The sequence below is a fragment of the mitochondrial genome of Physeter catodon, assembly GCF_002837175.3.
Source record: "Physeter catodon mitochondrion, complete genome".
NCBI lineage: Eukaryota > Metazoa > Chordata > Mammalia > Artiodactyla > Physeteridae > Physeter > Physeter macrocephalus.
Window position 1 is genome coordinate 1 of NC_002503.2, and position 16,189 is coordinate 16,189.

The 16,189-nt window shown below is 43.1% G+C and overlaps 13 protein-coding genes and 24 non-coding genes across 37 annotated transcripts, besides 2 other annotated features; 28 read left to right on the forward strand and 9 right to left on the reverse strand. All coding sequences in view use genetic code 2, as the record gives it.

The window, feature by feature from the left end:
- KEF67_t01 lies at window positions 1–72 on the forward strand. Its single transcript has one exon. It is a non-coding gene; the product is annotated as a tRNA-Phe (tRNA).
- KEF67_r02 lies at window positions 73–1,042 on the forward strand. Its single transcript has one exon. It is a non-coding gene; the product is annotated as a 12S ribosomal RNA (ribosomal RNA).
- Window positions 1,043–1,109, forward strand: KEF67_t02. The gene has a single exon. It is a non-coding gene; the product is annotated as a tRNA-Val (tRNA).
- KEF67_r01 lies at window positions 1,110–2,697 on the forward strand. The gene has a single exon. It is a non-coding gene; the product is annotated as a 16S ribosomal RNA (ribosomal RNA).
- KEF67_t03 lies at window positions 2,698–2,772 on the forward strand. Its single transcript has one exon. It is a non-coding gene; the product is annotated as a tRNA-Leu (tRNA).
- A 2-nt stretch (window positions 2,773–2,774) lies between these two features.
- Window positions 2,775–3,729, forward strand: ND1 (NADH dehydrogenase subunit 1). The gene has a single exon. A coding segment is annotated over exon 1 (955 nt).
- Window position 3,730: 1 nt separating this feature from the next.
- On the forward strand, window positions 3,731–3,799 carry KEF67_t04. The gene has a single exon. It is a non-coding gene; the product is annotated as a tRNA-Ile (tRNA).
- Window positions 3,797–3,872, reverse strand: KEF67_t05. Its single transcript has one exon. It is a non-coding gene; the product is annotated as a tRNA-Gln (tRNA).
- A 1-nt stretch (window position 3,873) lies between these two features.
- Window positions 3,874–3,942, forward strand: KEF67_t06. Its single transcript has one exon. It is a non-coding gene; the product is annotated as a tRNA-Met (tRNA).
- ND2 (NADH dehydrogenase subunit 2) lies at window positions 3,943–4,984 on the forward strand. The gene has a single exon. A coding segment is annotated over exon 1 (1,042 nt).
- Window positions 4,985–5,053, forward strand: KEF67_t07. The gene has a single exon. It is a non-coding gene; the product is annotated as a tRNA-Trp (tRNA).
- Window positions 5,054–5,058: 5 nt separating this feature from the next.
- On the reverse strand, window positions 5,059–5,127 carry KEF67_t08. The gene has a single exon. It is a non-coding gene; the product is annotated as a tRNA-Ala (tRNA).
- Window position 5,128: 1 nt separating this feature from the next.
- On the reverse strand, window positions 5,129–5,202 carry KEF67_t09. The gene has a single exon. It is a non-coding gene; the product is annotated as a tRNA-Asn (tRNA).
- Window positions 5,203–5,237: an origin of replication (origin of light strand replication).
- On the reverse strand, window positions 5,235–5,301 carry KEF67_t10. Its single transcript has one exon. It is a non-coding gene; the product is annotated as a tRNA-Cys (tRNA).
- KEF67_t11 lies at window positions 5,302–5,367 on the reverse strand. Its single transcript has one exon. It is a non-coding gene; the product is annotated as a tRNA-Tyr (tRNA).
- A 1-nt stretch (window position 5,368) lies between these two features.
- Window positions 5,369–6,919, forward strand: COX1 (cytochrome c oxidase subunit I). Its single transcript has one exon. The coding sequence runs from the start codon at window positions 5,369–5,371 to the stop codon at window positions 6,917–6,919; it is 1,551 nt and encodes a 516-aa protein (NP_062469.1).
- Window positions 6,915–6,983, reverse strand: KEF67_t12. The gene has a single exon. It is a non-coding gene; the product is annotated as a tRNA-Ser (tRNA).
- A 7-nt stretch (window positions 6,984–6,990) lies between these two features.
- KEF67_t13 lies at window positions 6,991–7,058 on the forward strand. The gene has a single exon. It is a non-coding gene; the product is annotated as a tRNA-Asp (tRNA).
- COX2 (cytochrome c oxidase subunit II) lies at window positions 7,059–7,742 on the forward strand. The gene has a single exon. It carries the CDS (start codon window positions 7,059–7,061, stop codon window positions 7,740–7,742), a length of 684 nt encoding a protein of 227 aa, NP_062470.1.
- Window positions 7,743–7,745: 3 nt separating this feature from the next.
- Window positions 7,746–7,810, forward strand: KEF67_t14. The gene has a single exon. It is a non-coding gene; the product is annotated as a tRNA-Lys (tRNA).
- A 4-nt stretch (window positions 7,811–7,814) lies between these two features.
- On the forward strand, window positions 7,815–8,006 carry ATP8 (ATP synthase F0 subunit 8). The gene has a single exon. It carries the CDS (start codon window positions 7,815–7,817, stop codon window positions 8,004–8,006), a length of 192 nt encoding a protein of 63 aa, NP_062471.1.
- On the forward strand, window positions 7,976–8,654 carry ATP6 (ATP synthase F0 subunit 6). The gene has a single exon. A coding segment is annotated over exon 1 (679 nt).
- Window position 8,655: 1 nt separating this feature from the next.
- On the forward strand, window positions 8,656–9,441 carry COX3 (cytochrome c oxidase subunit III). The gene has a single exon. The coding sequence runs from the start codon at window positions 8,656–8,658 to the stop codon at window positions 9,439–9,441; it is 786 nt and encodes a 261-aa protein (NP_062473.1).
- KEF67_t15 lies at window positions 9,441–9,509 on the forward strand. Its single transcript has one exon. It is a non-coding gene; the product is annotated as a tRNA-Gly (tRNA).
- ND3 (NADH dehydrogenase subunit 3) lies at window positions 9,510–9,855 on the forward strand. The gene has a single exon. A coding segment is annotated over exon 1 (346 nt).
- A 1-nt stretch (window position 9,856) lies between these two features.
- Window positions 9,857–9,925, forward strand: KEF67_t16. The gene has a single exon. It is a non-coding gene; the product is annotated as a tRNA-Arg (tRNA).
- ND4L (NADH dehydrogenase subunit 4L) lies at window positions 9,926–10,222 on the forward strand. The gene has a single exon. It carries the CDS (start codon window positions 9,926–9,928, stop codon window positions 10,220–10,222), a length of 297 nt encoding a protein of 98 aa, NP_062475.1.
- Window positions 10,216–11,593, forward strand: ND4 (NADH dehydrogenase subunit 4). The gene has a single exon. A coding segment is annotated over exon 1 (1,378 nt).
- KEF67_t17 lies at window positions 11,594–11,662 on the forward strand. The gene has a single exon. It is a non-coding gene; the product is annotated as a tRNA-His (tRNA).
- KEF67_t18 lies at window positions 11,663–11,722 on the forward strand. Its single transcript has one exon. It is a non-coding gene; the product is annotated as a tRNA-Ser (tRNA).
- A 1-nt stretch (window position 11,723) lies between these two features.
- On the forward strand, window positions 11,724–11,793 carry KEF67_t19. The gene has a single exon. It is a non-coding gene; the product is annotated as a tRNA-Leu (tRNA).
- ND5 (NADH dehydrogenase subunit 5) lies at window positions 11,794–13,614 on the forward strand. Its single transcript has one exon. The coding sequence runs from the start codon at window positions 11,794–11,796 to the stop codon at window positions 13,612–13,614; it is 1,821 nt and encodes a 606-aa protein (NP_062477.1).
- ND6 (NADH dehydrogenase subunit 6) lies at window positions 13,598–14,125 on the reverse strand. Its single transcript has one exon. It carries the CDS (start codon window positions 14,123–14,125, stop codon window positions 13,598–13,600), a length of 528 nt encoding a protein of 175 aa, NP_062478.1.
- On the reverse strand, window positions 14,126–14,194 carry KEF67_t20. Its single transcript has one exon. It is a non-coding gene; the product is annotated as a tRNA-Glu (tRNA).
- A 4-nt stretch (window positions 14,195–14,198) lies between these two features.
- Window positions 14,199–15,338, forward strand: CYTB (cytochrome b). The gene has a single exon. It carries the CDS (start codon window positions 14,199–14,201, stop codon window positions 15,336–15,338), a length of 1,140 nt encoding a protein of 379 aa, NP_062479.1.
- Window positions 15,339–15,408, forward strand: KEF67_t21. The gene has a single exon. It is a non-coding gene; the product is annotated as a tRNA-Thr (tRNA).
- KEF67_t22 lies at window positions 15,408–15,474 on the reverse strand. Its single transcript has one exon. It is a non-coding gene; the product is annotated as a tRNA-Pro (tRNA).
- Window positions 15,475–16,189: part of a D loop that runs on past the window's edge.

Below are 16,189 nucleotides of genomic sequence, written 5' to 3' on the forward strand. Positions count from 1 at the left end.
GTTAGTGTAGTTAAGTTTTTAATAAAGCAAGACACTGAAGATGTCTAGACGGACCCGCTAGTCCCACCAACACAAAGGTTTGGTCCCAGCCTTCCTATTAGCTCCCAACAGATTTACACATGCAAGCATCTACATCCCAGTGAAAATGCCCTCCAAGTCACAAAGATCAAAAGGAGCTGGTATCAAGCACGCTTCACTAGCAGCTCACAACACCTTGCTTAGCCACACCCCCACGGGACACAGCAGTGATAAAAATTAAGCCATGAACGAAAGTTTGACTAAGTCATGGTTGATTAGGGTTGGTAAATTTCGTGCCAGCCACCGCGGTCATACGATTGACCCAAGCTAATAGGCATACGGCGTAAGGAGTGTTAAAGAGTTATACAAAATAAAGTCAAGCCTTGACTAAACCGTAAAAAGCCATAGTTAAAATTAAGCTAAACCACGAAAGTGACTTTGGTACAATCTACTGCACGACAACTAAGACCCAAACTGGGATTAGATACCCCACTATGCTTAGCCGTAAACCCAGGTAGTCATAAAACAAGACTATTCGCCAGAGTACTACTAGCAACAGCCTAAAACTCAAAGGACTTGGCGGTGCTTCATACCCCCCTAGAGGAGCCTGTTCTATAACCGATAAACCCCGATCAACCTCACCAACCCTTGCTACTTCAGTCTATATACCGCCATCTTCAGCAAACCCTAAAAAGGAATGAAAGTAAGCATAACTATCCTACGTAAAAACGTTAGGTCAAGGTGTAACCCATGGGATGGGAAGAAATGGGCTACATTTTCTACACCATAGAACACCCTATACCCCACGAAAGTTTTTATGAAACCTAAAAACCAAAGGAGGATTTAGCAGTAAATTAAGAACAGAGTGCTTAATTGAATAAGGCCATGAAGCACGCACACACCGCCCGTCACCCTCCTCAAGTATCACAGCGAACGCCCAATCCACTAATTTATGCCGAGCGCCCCCACAAGAGGAGACAAGTCGTAACAAGGTAAGCATACTGGAAGGTGTGCTTGGATAAAACAAGACATAGCTTAAATAAAGCATCTAGTTTACACCTAGAAGATTCCACAGCTCGTGTATATCTTGAACTAGATCTAGCCCACACTCCCCCCCCCCCCCCCCCCCCAATCACAGACAAATCAAATAAAGCATTCACCACCCATTCAAAGTATAGGAGATAGAAATCCAAATCACTAGTGGCGCTATAGAGAAAGTACCGTAAGGGAAAGATGAAAGATATCCTAAAAGTAAAAAAAAGCAAAGCTTACCCCTTGTACCTTTTGCATAATGAATTAACTAGTAGTAACTTAGCAAAGAGACCTTTAGTTAAACTACCCGAAACCAGACGAGCTACTTACGAACAGTACCTAGAACGAACTCATCTATGTGGCAAAATAGTGAGAAGATTTGTAAGTAGAGGTGAAAAGCCTAACGAGCCTGGTGATAGCTGGTTGTCCAAGAAAAGAATCTCAGTTCAACATTAAACAGTACCAAGAACCCCCTGAAGTTCCAATGTATGTTTAACTGTTAGTCTAAAAAGGTACAGCTTTTTAGAAATGGGTACAACCTTAACTAGAGAGTAAAACAGACACACACATGCCATAGTTGGCTTAAAAGCAGCCATCAATTAAGAAAGCGTTCAAGCTCAACAATAAAACTGTGTTATAATCCCAACAATAACAAATCAACTCCTAGTATAATTATTGGACTAATCTATATAATTATAGAAGCAATACTGTTAACATGAGTAACAAGAAAACTTTTTCTCCTCGCACAAGCTTACATCAGTAACTGATACTACACTGATAGTTAACAGCCAATAAATAAAACCCAACGCCAAGCCATTTATTAAGCCCACTGTTAACCCAACACAGGCGTGCACCAAGGAAAGATTAAAAAAAGTAAAAGGAACTCGGCAAACACAAACCTCGCCTGTTTACCAAAAACATCACCTCTAGCATAACCAGTATTAGAGCACTGCCTGCCCAGTGACTGATAGTTAAACGGCCGCGGTATCCTGACCGTGCAAAGGTAGCATAATCACTTGTTCTCTAAATAAGGACTTGTATGAACGGCCACACGAAGGTTTTACTGTCTCTTACTTTTAATCAGTGAAATTGACCTTCCCGTGAAGAGGCGGGAATAACAAAACAAGACGAGAAGACCCTATGGAGCTTCAATTAATCAACCCAATAACCCACAACCTCAAACCACCAAGGGATAAAAAAAACTTATATGGGTTGACAATTTCGGTTGGGGTGACCTCGGAGCACAAAAAACCCCTCCGAGTGATTAAACCTAGGCCTACCAGCCAAAGCATAACATCACTTATTGATCCAAAGCTTTGATCAACGGAACAAGTTACCCTAGGGATAACAGCGCAATCCTATTCTAGAGTCCATATCGACAATAGGGTTTACGACCTCGATGTTGGATCAGGACATCCTAATGGTGCAGCCGCTATTAAGGGTTCGTTTGTTCAACGATTAAAGTCCTACGTGATCTGAGTTCAGACCGGAGCAATCCAGGTCGGTTTCTATCTGTTGCGCATTTCTCCCAGTACGAAAGGACAAGAGAAATAAGGCCAACTTTACACACGCGCCTTCAAATAACTAATGATCTAATCTTAATTAAACAAACAAGCGCAAACTAACCCTGCCCAAGACCAGGGCATTGTTGTGGTGGCAGAGTCCGGTAATTGCATAAAACTTAAACTTTTACACCCAGAGGTTCAAATCCCCTCCTCAACAGAATGTTTATAATTAACATCCTAATACTCACCCTCCCCATTCTCCTAGCCGTGGCATTCCTAACCTTAGTAGAACGTAAAACCCTGGGGTATATACAGCTCCGAAAAGGACCAAACATTGTCGGCCCACATGGCTTACTCCAACCCTTCGCCGACGCAATTAAACTATTCACCAAAGAACCCCTACGTCCAGCCACATCCTCCACCACCATATTCATCATCGCACCCATACTAGCCCTAATCCTAGCCCTCACGATATGAAGCCCCCTGCCCATACCATATCCCCTCATCAACATACACCTAGGAATCCTATTTATACTAGCAATATCCAGCCTGACTGTTTATTCCATTCTATGATCCGGCTGAGCCTCCAACTCAAAATATGCACTAATCGGAGCTCTCCGAGCAGTAGCACAAACAATCTCATACGAAGTGACACTAGCCATCATCCTCCTATCAGTCTTACTAATAAGCGGCTCCTTCACCCTATCAGCACTAGCCACAACCCAAGAACAACTTTGACTGCTCTTGCCCCTATGACCACTAACCATAATATGATTTATCTCTACCCTCGCAGAAACTAACCGAGCCCCCTTCGACCTCACAGAAGGAGAATCAGAGCTGGTCTCTGGCTTCAACGTAGAATATGCAGCAGGCCCCTTCGCCCTCTTCTTCCTAGCAGAATATGCTAACATCATCATAATAAATATACTCTCAACCATCCTATTCCTAGGAACATACCACAATCCTTACACACCAGAACTACACACAACAAATCTCATCCTCAAAACACTACTACTTACAATATCTTTCCTATGAATCCGAGCATCCTACCCCCGATTCCGATATGATCAACTGATACACCTACTCTGAAAAAGTTTTCTCCCCCTAGCACTAGCCCTCTGCATATGACACATCTCATTACCCATCATAACAGCAGGAACCCCCCCTCAAACATAAGAAATATGTCTGATAAAAGAGTTACTTTGATAGAGTAAATAATAGAGGCTCAAATCCTCTTATTTCTAGAATAATAGGAGTTGAACCTATCCTTAAGAATTCAAAGTTCTTCGTGCTACCACATTGCTACACTACAATCCACAGTAAGGTCAGCTAAACAAGCTATCGGGCCCATACCCCGAAAATGTTGGTTTATACCCTTCCCATACTAATAAACCCATTCATCTCTATTATTACATTTACAACACTCATCCTAAGCACAACAATTGTAGTCATCAGCTCTCACTGACTTTTCGCCTGAGTCGGATTTGAAATAAACATGATAGCTATCATCCCCATCATAATAAAAAATTTTAACCCCCGAACCACAGAGGCCTCCACTAAATATTTCCTAACCCAAGCTACCGCATCCGCCCTACTCATAATAGCAATTATAATCAACCTGTCACACTCCGGTCAATGAACTATCACCAAGCTATTTAATCCAACAGCATCAATACTAGTAACAATTGCCCTAGCCATCAAACTAGGATTATCCCCATTCCACTTCTGAGTACCCGAAGTCACACAAGGCATCCCCCTATCCACAGGCCTAGTCCTACTAACATGACAAAAAATCGCACCTCTGTCCATTCTATACCAAATCTCACCCTCCATTAACATGAACCTAATACTAACTATATCCCTACTCTCCATTCTCATCGGGGGTTGAGGAGGACTAAACCAGACTCAACTCCGAAAAATTATAGCTTACTCATCAATCGCCCACATAGGATGAATAACCACAATCCTACCCTACAATACAACCATAACCCTACTAAACCTACTAATCTATGTCACAATAACCTTCACCATATTCACACTATTTATCCAAAACTCAACCACAACCACACTATCTCTGTCCCAGACATGAAACAAAACACCCATTACCACAACCCTTACCATACTTACCCTACTTTCCATAGGGGGCCTCCCACCACTCTCGGGCTTTATCCCCAAATGAATAATTATTCAAGAACTAACAAAAAACGAAGCCCTCATCATACCAACCTTCATAGCCACCACAGCATTACTCAACCTCTACTTCTATATACGCCTCACCTACTCAACAGCACTAACCCTATTCCCCTCCACAAATAACATAAAAATAAAATGACAATTCTACCCCACAAAACGAATAACCCTCCTGCCAACAGCAATTGTAATATCAACAATACTCCTACCCCTTACACCAATACTCTCCACCCTATTATAGGAGTTTAGGTTACACTCAGACCAAGAGCCTTCAAAGCCCTAAGCAAGTATTATCCACTTAACTCCTGCATAACAAGGACTGCAAGACTATATCTTACATCAACTGAATGCAAATCAAACACTTTAATTAAGTCAAGTCCTCACTAGATTGGAGGGATACACTTCCCACGAACTTTTAGTTAACAGCTAAATACCCTAGTCAACTGGCTTCAATCTACTTCTCCCGCCGCGGGGAAAAAAAGGCGGGAGAAGCCCCGGCAGGATTGAAGCTGCTCCTTTGAATTTCGAATTCAACATGATCATTCACTACAAGGCTTGGTAAAAAGAGGACTTAACCCCTGTCTTTAGATTTACAGTCTAATGCCTACTCGGCCATCTTACCTATGTTCATAAACCGCTGATTATTCTCAACCAACCATAAGGACATCGGCACTCTATATCTACTATTCGGTGCCTGAGCGGGAATGGTGGGCACTGGCCTAAGCTTGCTAATCCGCACCGAGTTAGGCCAACCCGGTACATTAATTGGGGATGACCAAGTCTACAACGTGCTGGTAACAGCTCACGCCTTTGTGATAATTTTCTTCATAGTCATACCCATCATAATTGGCGGTTTCGGAAACTGATTAGTTCCTCTAATAATCGGAGCACCTGACATAGCCTTTCCTCGTATAAATAACATGAGCTTCTGACTACTCCCCCCTTCATTCCTACTACTAATAGCTTCTTCAATAGTCGAAGCCGGCGCAGGTACAGGCTGGACTGTTTACCCCCCTCTAGCCGGAAATTTAGCACATGCAGGAGCATCCGTAGACCTTACCATCTTTTCCCTACACCTAGCTGGTGTCTCCTCAATCCTTGGAGCCATCAACTTTATTACAACCATTATCAACATAAAACCCCCAGCCATAACTCAATACCAAACACCTCTCTTCGTATGATCTATTTTAGTCACGGCTGTATTGCTCCTCCTATCCCTACCAGTCTTAGCAGCTGGAATCACCATACTGTTAACCGACCGAAACCTAAATACAACTTTCTTTGACCCGGCAGGAGGAGGAGACCCTGTTTTGTATCAACACTTATTCTGATTCTTCGGTCACCCTGAGGTCTATATTCTAATCCTACCTGGCTTCGGAATAATCTCCCACATCGTAACTTATTATTCCGGGAAAAAAGAGCCCTTTGGATATATGGGAATAGTCTGGGCTATAATCTCTATTGGATTCTTAGGCTTTATCGTATGAGCCCACCACATATTCACTGTAGGTATGGATGTTGACACACGAGCATACTTTACATCCGTAACTATAATCATTGCCATCCCTACAGGAGTAAAAATCTTCAGCTGACTGGCAACCCTCCATGGAGGCAACATTAAATGATCTCCCGCCCTAATATGAGCCTTAGGCTTCATTTTTCTCTTTACAGTAGGTGGCTTGACTGGTATTGTCCTAGCCAACTCTTCACTAGATGTCGTCCTTCACGATACATACTATGTAGTCGCCCACTTCCACTACGTTCTTTCAATAGGAGCTGTTTTTGCCATCATAGGAGGTTTCGTTCACTGATTCCCATTATTCTCAGGATATACACTTGACCCCACATGAGCAAAAATCCATTTCCTCATCATATTTGTAGGCGTAAACCTGACATTCTTCCCTCAACATTTCCTAGGCCTATCAGGCATGCCTCGACGATACTCGGACTATCCAGACGCCTATACAACATGAAACACAGTCTCATCAATAGGCTCATTCATCTCACTAACAGCAGTTATACTGATAATCTTCATTATCTGAGAAGCCTTCGCATCCAAACGAGAAGTAACATCAATACATCTTACCTCTACCAACCTCGAATGACTAAATGGGTGCCCTCCACCATATCACACATTCGAAGAACCTGTATACATCAATCCAAAATGATCAAGAAAGGAAGGACTCGAACCCTCTCTAGCTGGTTTCAAGCCAACATCATAACCTTTATGTCTCTCTTCATAAACGAGATATTAGTAAAACCTTACATAACTTTGTCAAAGTTAAATTACAAGTGAAAACCCTGTATATCTCCATGGCATACCCCCTTCAACTAGGTTTCCAAGACGCAACCTCTCCCATTATAGAGGAACTCTTACACTTTCATGATCACACCCTAATAATTGTTTTCCTAATTAGCTCTCTAGTCCTCTACATTATCACCCTAATACTAACAACCAAACTAACACATATCAACACAATAGACGCCCAAGAAGTAGAGACCATTTGAACCGTTCTCCCCGCTATCATTCTAATCCTAATCGCCCTACCATCCCTACGAATCCTCTACATAATAGACGAAATCAACAGCCCCTCTCTTACTGTAAAGACAATAGGTCACCAATGATATTGAAGCTACGAATATACCGACTACGAAGACCTGTCCTTTGACTCTTACATAATCCCAACATCGGACTTAAAACCAGGAGACCTACGACTATTAGAAGTCGACAACCGAATAGTATTGCCTATAGAAATAACAATCCGAGTCTTAGTCTCCTCCGAGGATGTCCTACACTCATGAGCTGTCCCCTCCCTAGGCCTAAAAACAGACGCAATCCCCGGGCGCCTAAACCAAACAACCTTAATATCAACACGACCAGGCTTATTCTACGGACAATGTTCAGAAATCTGCGGCTCAAACCATAGTTTCATACCAATTGTCCTCGAACTAGTACCCCTAGAAAACTTTGAAAAATGATCCATCTCAATACTGTAATCTCATCAAGAAGCTAAACTAGCGTTAACCTTTTAAGTTAAAGAATGAGAGCCCAAGCCTCCCCTTGATGATATGCCACAACTAGACACATCAACATGATTTCTTACCATCCTATCCGTAATACTAACTCTCTTCACACTACTCCAACCAAAAATCTCAATACACCTTTACACCCCTAATCCCAAACCAATACCTACCAAAACACAAAAACAGCACTCCCCCTGAAACACTGCATGAACCAAAATCTATTTACCTCTTTTATAACCCCAGTAATACTAGGCATCCCCATCATCACCCTAATCATCATATTCCCAACTATCTTGTTCCCAGCACCAACCCGGCTAATTAACAACCGAACAATCTCTATCCAACAGTGATTGACCAAATTTCGATCGAAACAACTAATAATTACACACAACTCCAAGGGACAAACCTGATCCCTCCTACTTGTTTCACTTATTCTATTCATCACCTCTACCAATCTCCTCGGAATACTACCACACTCATTTACACCTACCACACAGCTCTCAATAAATATAGGAATAGCCGTTCCCCTATGAGCCGGCACTGTCATCATAGGCTTCCGAAACAAGACAAAAGCATCTCTAGCCCACTTCTTGCCCCAAGGCACACCCACCTTCCTTATCCCTATACTAGTAATTATCGAAACTATCAGCCTATTGATCCAACCAGTAGCACTAGCCGTACGGCTAACTGCCAATATCACAGCAGGCCACCTGTTAATACACCTAATCGGAATAGCCACCCTCGCACTAATAAGCATCAGTCTATTCACAGCCTTCATCACATTCATCATTCTCACCCTCTTAACCATCCTTGAATTTGCCGTCGCCCTAATCCAAGCCTATGTTTTCACCCTCCTAGTAAGCCTGTACCTGCATGACAACACATAATGACCCACCAAACCCACTCTTACCATATAGTAAACCCAAGCCCTTGACCCCTCACAGGAGCTCTCTCAGCACTTCTTATAACATCAGGCCTAATCATATGATTCCACTTCAACTCAACTATCCTACTAGCCCTAGGCCTTTTAACAAATATCCTGACAATATACCAATGATGACGAGACATTATCCGAGAAAGCACCTTCCAAGGTCATCACACACCAACTGTCCAAAAGGGGCTCCGATATGGAATAGTCCTATTCATCCTATCAGAGATTCTATTTTTCACTGGCTTTTTCTGAGCTTTTTACCACTCAAGCCTCGCTCCTACCCCCGAACTAGGCGGATGCTGACCACCAACAGGCATCTGCCCTCTAGACCCCTTCAAAGTACCTCTTCTCAATACTTCTGTTCTACTAGCCTCCGGCGTATCTATCACATGAGCCCACCACAGTCTCATACAAGGAGACCGCAAACAAATGCTTCAAGCCCTCTTTATCACAATCGCACTTGGTCTTTACTTCACCCTACTACAAGCATCGGAATACTACGAAACCCCCTTCACAATCTCAGACGGAGTTTACGGGTCCACTTTCTTTGTAGCCACAGGCTTTCACGGACTGCACGTTATCATTGGATCTACTTTCCTCACTGTCTGCTTTCTACGCCAAATAAAATTCCACTTCACACCAAACCATCATTTCGGCTTCGAAGCCGCAGCTTGATATTGACACTTCGTAGACGTCGTATGACTATTCCTCTACGTATCAATCTACTGATGAGGTTCATAGTCCTTTTAGTATTAACAAGTACAACTGACTTCCAATCAGTTAGTTTCGGTAAACTCCGAAAAAGAACAATAAACATTCTACTGACACTCCTAACAAACACAACACTAGCCCTGTTACTAATACTTATCGCCTTCTGACTCCCCCAGTTAAATGCATACACTGAAAAGACAAGCCCCTACGAATGTGGCTTTGACCCTATACAATCTGCCCGCCTACCCTTTTCCATAAAGTTCTTCCTAGTCGCAATTACCTTCCTTCTCTTCGACCTAGAAATCGCCCTCCTATTGCCCCTCCCCTGAGCAACCCAAATAAATAACCTAAAAACAATACTTACCACAGCCCTATTCCTAATCTCCTTATTAGCAGCTAGCCTCGCCTACGAATGAACCCAAGAAGGCTTAGAATGAGCCGAATATGGTACTTAGTTTAAAACAAAACAGGTGATTTCGACTCACTGGACTGTGATCAAACTCACAAGTACCAAATGTCCCTGATTCACATAAACGTCATAATAGCCTTCTCCATATCCCTCGTAGGTCTACTAATATACCGATCCCACCTAATATCCGCACTACTCTGCTTAGAAGGCATAGCACTATCCCTATTTATCTTTACAACCCTCACAACCCTAAATTTACACTTCACCCTGGCCAACATAGCTCCAATCATCCTTCTAGTCTTCACAGCCTGCGAGGCAGCTATTGGACTAGCTTTACTAGTCATGATTTCCAACACATATGGCACCGACTATGTCCAAAGCCTTAACCTCCTCCAATGCTAAAGTTTATTATCCCCACTATCATACTAATACCACTAACCTGACTATCAAAAAACAATCTAATCTGAATCAACTCCACAACCCATAGCCTATTAATTAGCTTTACAAGTCTACTCCTCCTTACGCAATCCAATGATAATAACCTCAACTACTCCCTTACGTTCTTCTCTGACCCCCTCTCCACACCCCTCCTAATCTTGACCATATGACTCCTCCCCCTAATACTAATAGCAAGCCAATCACACCTCCTCAAAGAGCCCCTTGCCCGAAAAAAACTCTATATCACAATATTAATCACACTACAAGTATTCCTCATCATAACATTCACCGCCACAGAACTAATCCTATTTTATATTATATTTGAAGCTACGCTAGTCCCAACCCTCATCATTATTACCCGTTGAGGTAATCAGACAGAACGACTTAATGCAGGACTTTACTTCCTCTTCTATACACTGCTCGGATCACTCCCCTTACTAGTAGCACTAACTTACCTACAAAACACAACAGGAACCCTAAACTTCCTTCTAATACAATACTGAACCCAACCCTTATCAACCTCCTGATCCAACACTTTTATATGATTAGCCTGTATAATAGCCTTCATAGTAAAGATACCCCTTTACGGACTACACTTATGACTCCCCAAAGCACATGTAGAAGCCCCCATTGCAGGCTCCATGGTACTTGCAGCCGTACTATTAAAACTCGGTGGTTACGGCATACTACGAATCACACCCATACTTAACCCACTCACAGAACACATGGCTTACCCCTTCCTCATACTCTCACTATGAGGCATAATCATAACCAGCTCCATCTGTTTACGCCAAACAGACCTAAAATCACTTATCGCATACTCCTCAATCAGCCACATAGCACTCGTTATCACAGCCATTCTCATCCAAACCCCCTGAAGCTACATAGGAGCTACCACCCTAATAATCGCCCACGGTCTCACCTCATCCATACTATTCTGCCTAGCAAATTCAAACTACGAACGAATTCACAGCCGAACCATAATCTTAGCCCGAGGCCTACAAATCTTCCTCCCATTGATAGCAACCTGATGACTACTAGCAAGCCTAACAAACCTCGCCCTACCCCCTACAATCAACCTAATCGGAGAACTATTCGTAATAATATCCATATTCTCATGATCAAATCTCACCATCATCCTAATAGGAACAAACATCGTAATCACCACCCTATACTCCCTATATATGCTAATTACCACACAGTACGGCAAACACACATACCACGTCAACAACCTCACCCCCTCCTTCACACGAGAACATACCCTAATAGCTCTACATATCATTCCCCTCCTACTTCTCTCACTAAACCCTAAAATCATTCTAGGTCCCCTCTACTGTAAATATAGTTTAAGAAAAACACTAGCTTGTGGAGCCAGTAATAGAAGACTAAAACTTCTTATTTACCGAAAAAGTACTGCAAGAACTGCTAACTCACGCTTCCATATCTAACAATATGGCTTTTTCAAGCTTTTAAAGGATGGGAGTTATCCATTGGCCTTAGGAGCCAAAAAATTGGTGCAACTCCAAATAAAAGTAATAAACCTATTTACCTCCTTTACCCTACTCACATTACTAATCTTAATTATCCCAGTCATCACACCCAGCACAAACATCCACAAAAGCAACAAGTACCAAACCTATGTAAAAAACACCGTCTCCTGCGCCTTCCTCACCAGCCTGGTCCCAATAACAATATATCTTCATACAAACCAAGAAGTACTTATCTCAAATTGACACTGAATCACCATTCAAACCCTCAAACTGACACTCAGCTTCAAAATAGACTACTTCTCACTCATATTTATGCCCGTAGCACTATTTATCACGTGGTCTATCATAGAATTCTCAATGTGATATATACACTCCGACCCGCACATCAACCTATTCTTTAAATACTTACTCCTCTTCCTCATCACCATACTAATCCTCGTCACCGCCAACAATCTCTTCCAACTCCTCATCGGCTGGGAAGGGGTAGGAATTATATCTTTCCTACTCATCGGCTGATGGTTCGGACGAACAAACGCAAACACAGCCGCTCTCCAAGCAATCCTATACAACCGCATCGGAGACATTGGATTTCTCACATCAATAGCATGATTCCTCTCAAACATGAATACATGGGACCTACAACAAATCTTCGCGCTTAACCAAAATACCCCAAACCTTCCCCTCATAGGACTAATATTAGCCGCAGCTGGAAAATCAGCTCAATTTGGACTACACCCCTGACTCCCCTCTGCAATAGAGGGCCCCACTCCTGTCTCAGCCCTACTTCACTCGAGCACAATAGTTGTAGCAGGAATCTTCCTACTTATCCGCTTCCACCCTCTAATAGAAAACAACAAACTCGCCCAAACAACAGCCCTATCTCTAGGCGCTCTTACCACCCTATTTACAGCCATCTGCGCCCTCACCCAGAATGATATTAAAAAAATCATCGCCTTCTCCACCTCCAGCCAACTAGGATTGATGATAGTAACAGTCGGCCTCAACCAACCTTATCTAGCATTCCTACACATCTGCACACACGCCTTCTTCAAAGCTATACTATTCCTATGCTCCGGCTCCATCATCCACAACCTAAACAATGAACAAGACATTCGAAAGATAGGAGGACTATTCAAAGCCCTCCCTTTCACCACCACAGCCCTCATCACTGGTTGCCTCGCATTAACCGGAATACCATTCCTCACCGGATTTTACTCCAAAGACCCAATCATTGAAGCCGCCACTTCATCTTATACCAACGCCTGAGCCCTACTATTAACACTAACAGCCACCTCCCTCACAGCCGTTTACAGCACCCGCATCATCTTCTACACGCTACTAAACCAACCCCGATTCCCTCCCCACATTACCATCAACGAAAACAACCCCTCACTAATCAACCCCATCATACGATTAATACTCGGAAGCATCTTCGCCGGCTTCATCCTATCCAACAACATCCCCCCCATAACCACCCCCCTAACAACCATTCCCCTATACCTAAAACTAACCGCCCTTACAATAACAACCCTAGGCTTCATTATCGCATTTGAAATTAATCTCAATACACAAAACCTAAAATACAACCTCCCTTCAAACCCCACCAAATTCTCCCTCTCACTAGGATATTTCCCCACAATCATACACCGCCTACCCCCTGACCTATATCTAACAATAAGCCAAAAACTAGCTACCTCCTCACTAGACATGACATGACTAGAAAACATCTTACCAAAAACCACAGCCCTCATCCAACTAAAAGCCTCTATACTAACCTCAAACCAACAAGGCCTCATTAAACTATATTTCCTGTCTTTCCTCATCACCATTACCCTCTTTACACTCCTACTTAACTGCCCCGGGTAATCTCCATAATAACCACAACACCAATAAACAATGACCACCCCATAACAACTATTAACCAAGCACCATAACTATACAACGCAGCAACCCCCTCTGCCTCGCCCCCAGAAAACCCAGAATCCCCTACATCACAAACTACCCAATCCCCCAACCCATTAAACCCAGACACAACCTCCACCTCTCCACCCTCCAATACATATGCCATTATCAAAAACTCAACCACCAATCCCAAAAGAAATCCTCCCAATACAACCTTATTAGAAACTCAGACCTCAGGATACTGCTCAGTAGCCATAGCCGTAGTATAACCAAACACAACCAGCATCCCCCCTAAATAAATTAAAAAGACTATTAACCCCAAAAACGAACCACCAAAACTCAAGACAATCCCACACCCCACACCACCACCTACAATCAACCCAAATCCCCCATAAATGGGCGAGGGCTTTGAAGAAACCCCCACAAAACTAACTACGAATATAATACTCAAGACAAAAACAAAATATATTATCATCATTCCTACATGGACTCAAACCACGACCAATGACATGAAAAGTCACCGTTGTTATTCAACTACAAGAACACTAATGACCAACATCCGAAAATCACACCCATTAATAAAAATCATTAACAATGCATTCATCGACCTCCCTACCCCATCAAACATTTCCTCATGATGAAACTTCGGCTCCCTACTTGGACTCTGCCTGATCATACAAATCCTAACAGGCCTATTCCTAGCAATACACTACACACCAGACACAACAACCGCTTTCTCATCAATCACACACATTTGCCGAGACGTCAATTACGGCTGGACCATCCGATACCTACATGCAAACGGAGCTTCCATATTTTTCATTTGCCTTTACACTCACATGGGCCGTGGCTGGTACTACGGCTCCTACATCTTCCAAGAAACATGAAACGTTGGAATGATACTCCTAATCACAGTAATAGCCACCGCATTCGTAGGTTACGTACTGCCCTGAGGACAAATATCATTCTGAGCCGCAACCGTTATCACAAACCTTCTATCAGCAATTCCCTATATCGGCACCACCCTAGTAGAGTGAGTTTGAGGCGGTTTCTCCGTAGATAAGGCAACACTGACACGCTTCTTCACTCTCCACTTCATCCTCCCCTTTATCACCCTAACACTAACAATAGTACATCTCCTATTTCTCCATGAAACAGGATCCAACAACCCCACAGGAATTCCCTCCAACATAGACAAAATCCCATTCCACCCCTACCACACAATCAAAGACACCATAGGTGCCCTACTACTAATCCTATCCCTACTTACACTAACCCTGTTCGCACCCGACCTGCTAGGAGATCCCGACAACTACACCCCAGCAAATCCACTAAATACCCCAACACACATCAAACCAGAATGGTATTTCCTATTCGCGTACGCCATCCTACGATCTGTCCCCAATAAACTAGGAGGCGTCTTAGCCCTACTACTCTCCATCCTAATCCTAGTATTCATCCCAATACTTCATACAGCCAAACAACGAAGCATAATATTCCGACCCTTCAGTCAATTCCTGTTCTGAACACTAATCATAGACCTACTAACTCTAACATGAATCGGAGGCCAACCCGTGGAACACCCATATGTAACTGTAGGCCAACTAGCCTCCATCCTATACTTTCTTTTAATCCTAATCCTAATACCAACAGCCAGTCTTATCGAGAACAAGCTCTTAAAATGAAGAGTCTTCGTAGTATAACAAATACCCCGGCCTTGTAAACCGGAAAAGGAGAGAGTTACGCCTCCCTAAGACTCAAGGAAGAAGCACTAAACCTCACCATCAGCACCCAAAGCTGAAATTCTACATAAACTATTCCTTGAAAAAGTGCTTCATCATAGATAAATACAAACCCACAGTGCTATGTCAGTATTAAAAATAACCCACCCAATTACATCTTTCCTACTCCCGACCATACCAATGCCCCCATGCCAATATTCAGCGTTCTCCCTGTAAATGTATACATGTACACGCTATGTATAATAGTGCATTCAATTATTTTCACTACGATCAGTGAAAGCTCGTATTAAATCTTATTAATTTTACATATTACATAAAATTATGGATCGTACATAGGACATATCCTTAAATCAACTCCAGTCCCCTGAAATTATGAGCTCTCGGATCAGACCACGAGCTTGATCACCATGCCGCGTGAAACCAGCAACCCGCTTGGCAGGGACTCACTATTATTGTATCTCAGGCCCATTCCTCGAAAGCCGTGCTACTCCGTGGTTTTTCCAAGGCCTCTAGTTGCAATTCTCAGGGTCATAACTCGAGGCACCTGCGCTAGTTCCAGCTTTTTCCAAGGCCTCGGCTTGGACCTGAGAGCAGGAGCCTCCACCCTATTAATCACTCACGGGGGGAGTTATAGGCATCTGGTCGTTTTTTTTTTGGGGGGGGAATTTGCATCGGCTCCCCTATGGCCGACGGGGCGGCCCCGTCGCAGGCGAAGCTGGTCTTAGCCGGACCTGTGTGTATTTTTGATTGGACACGTCCTGCTAGTCAGTTTTTGAATTAATGGTTACTAGACATAA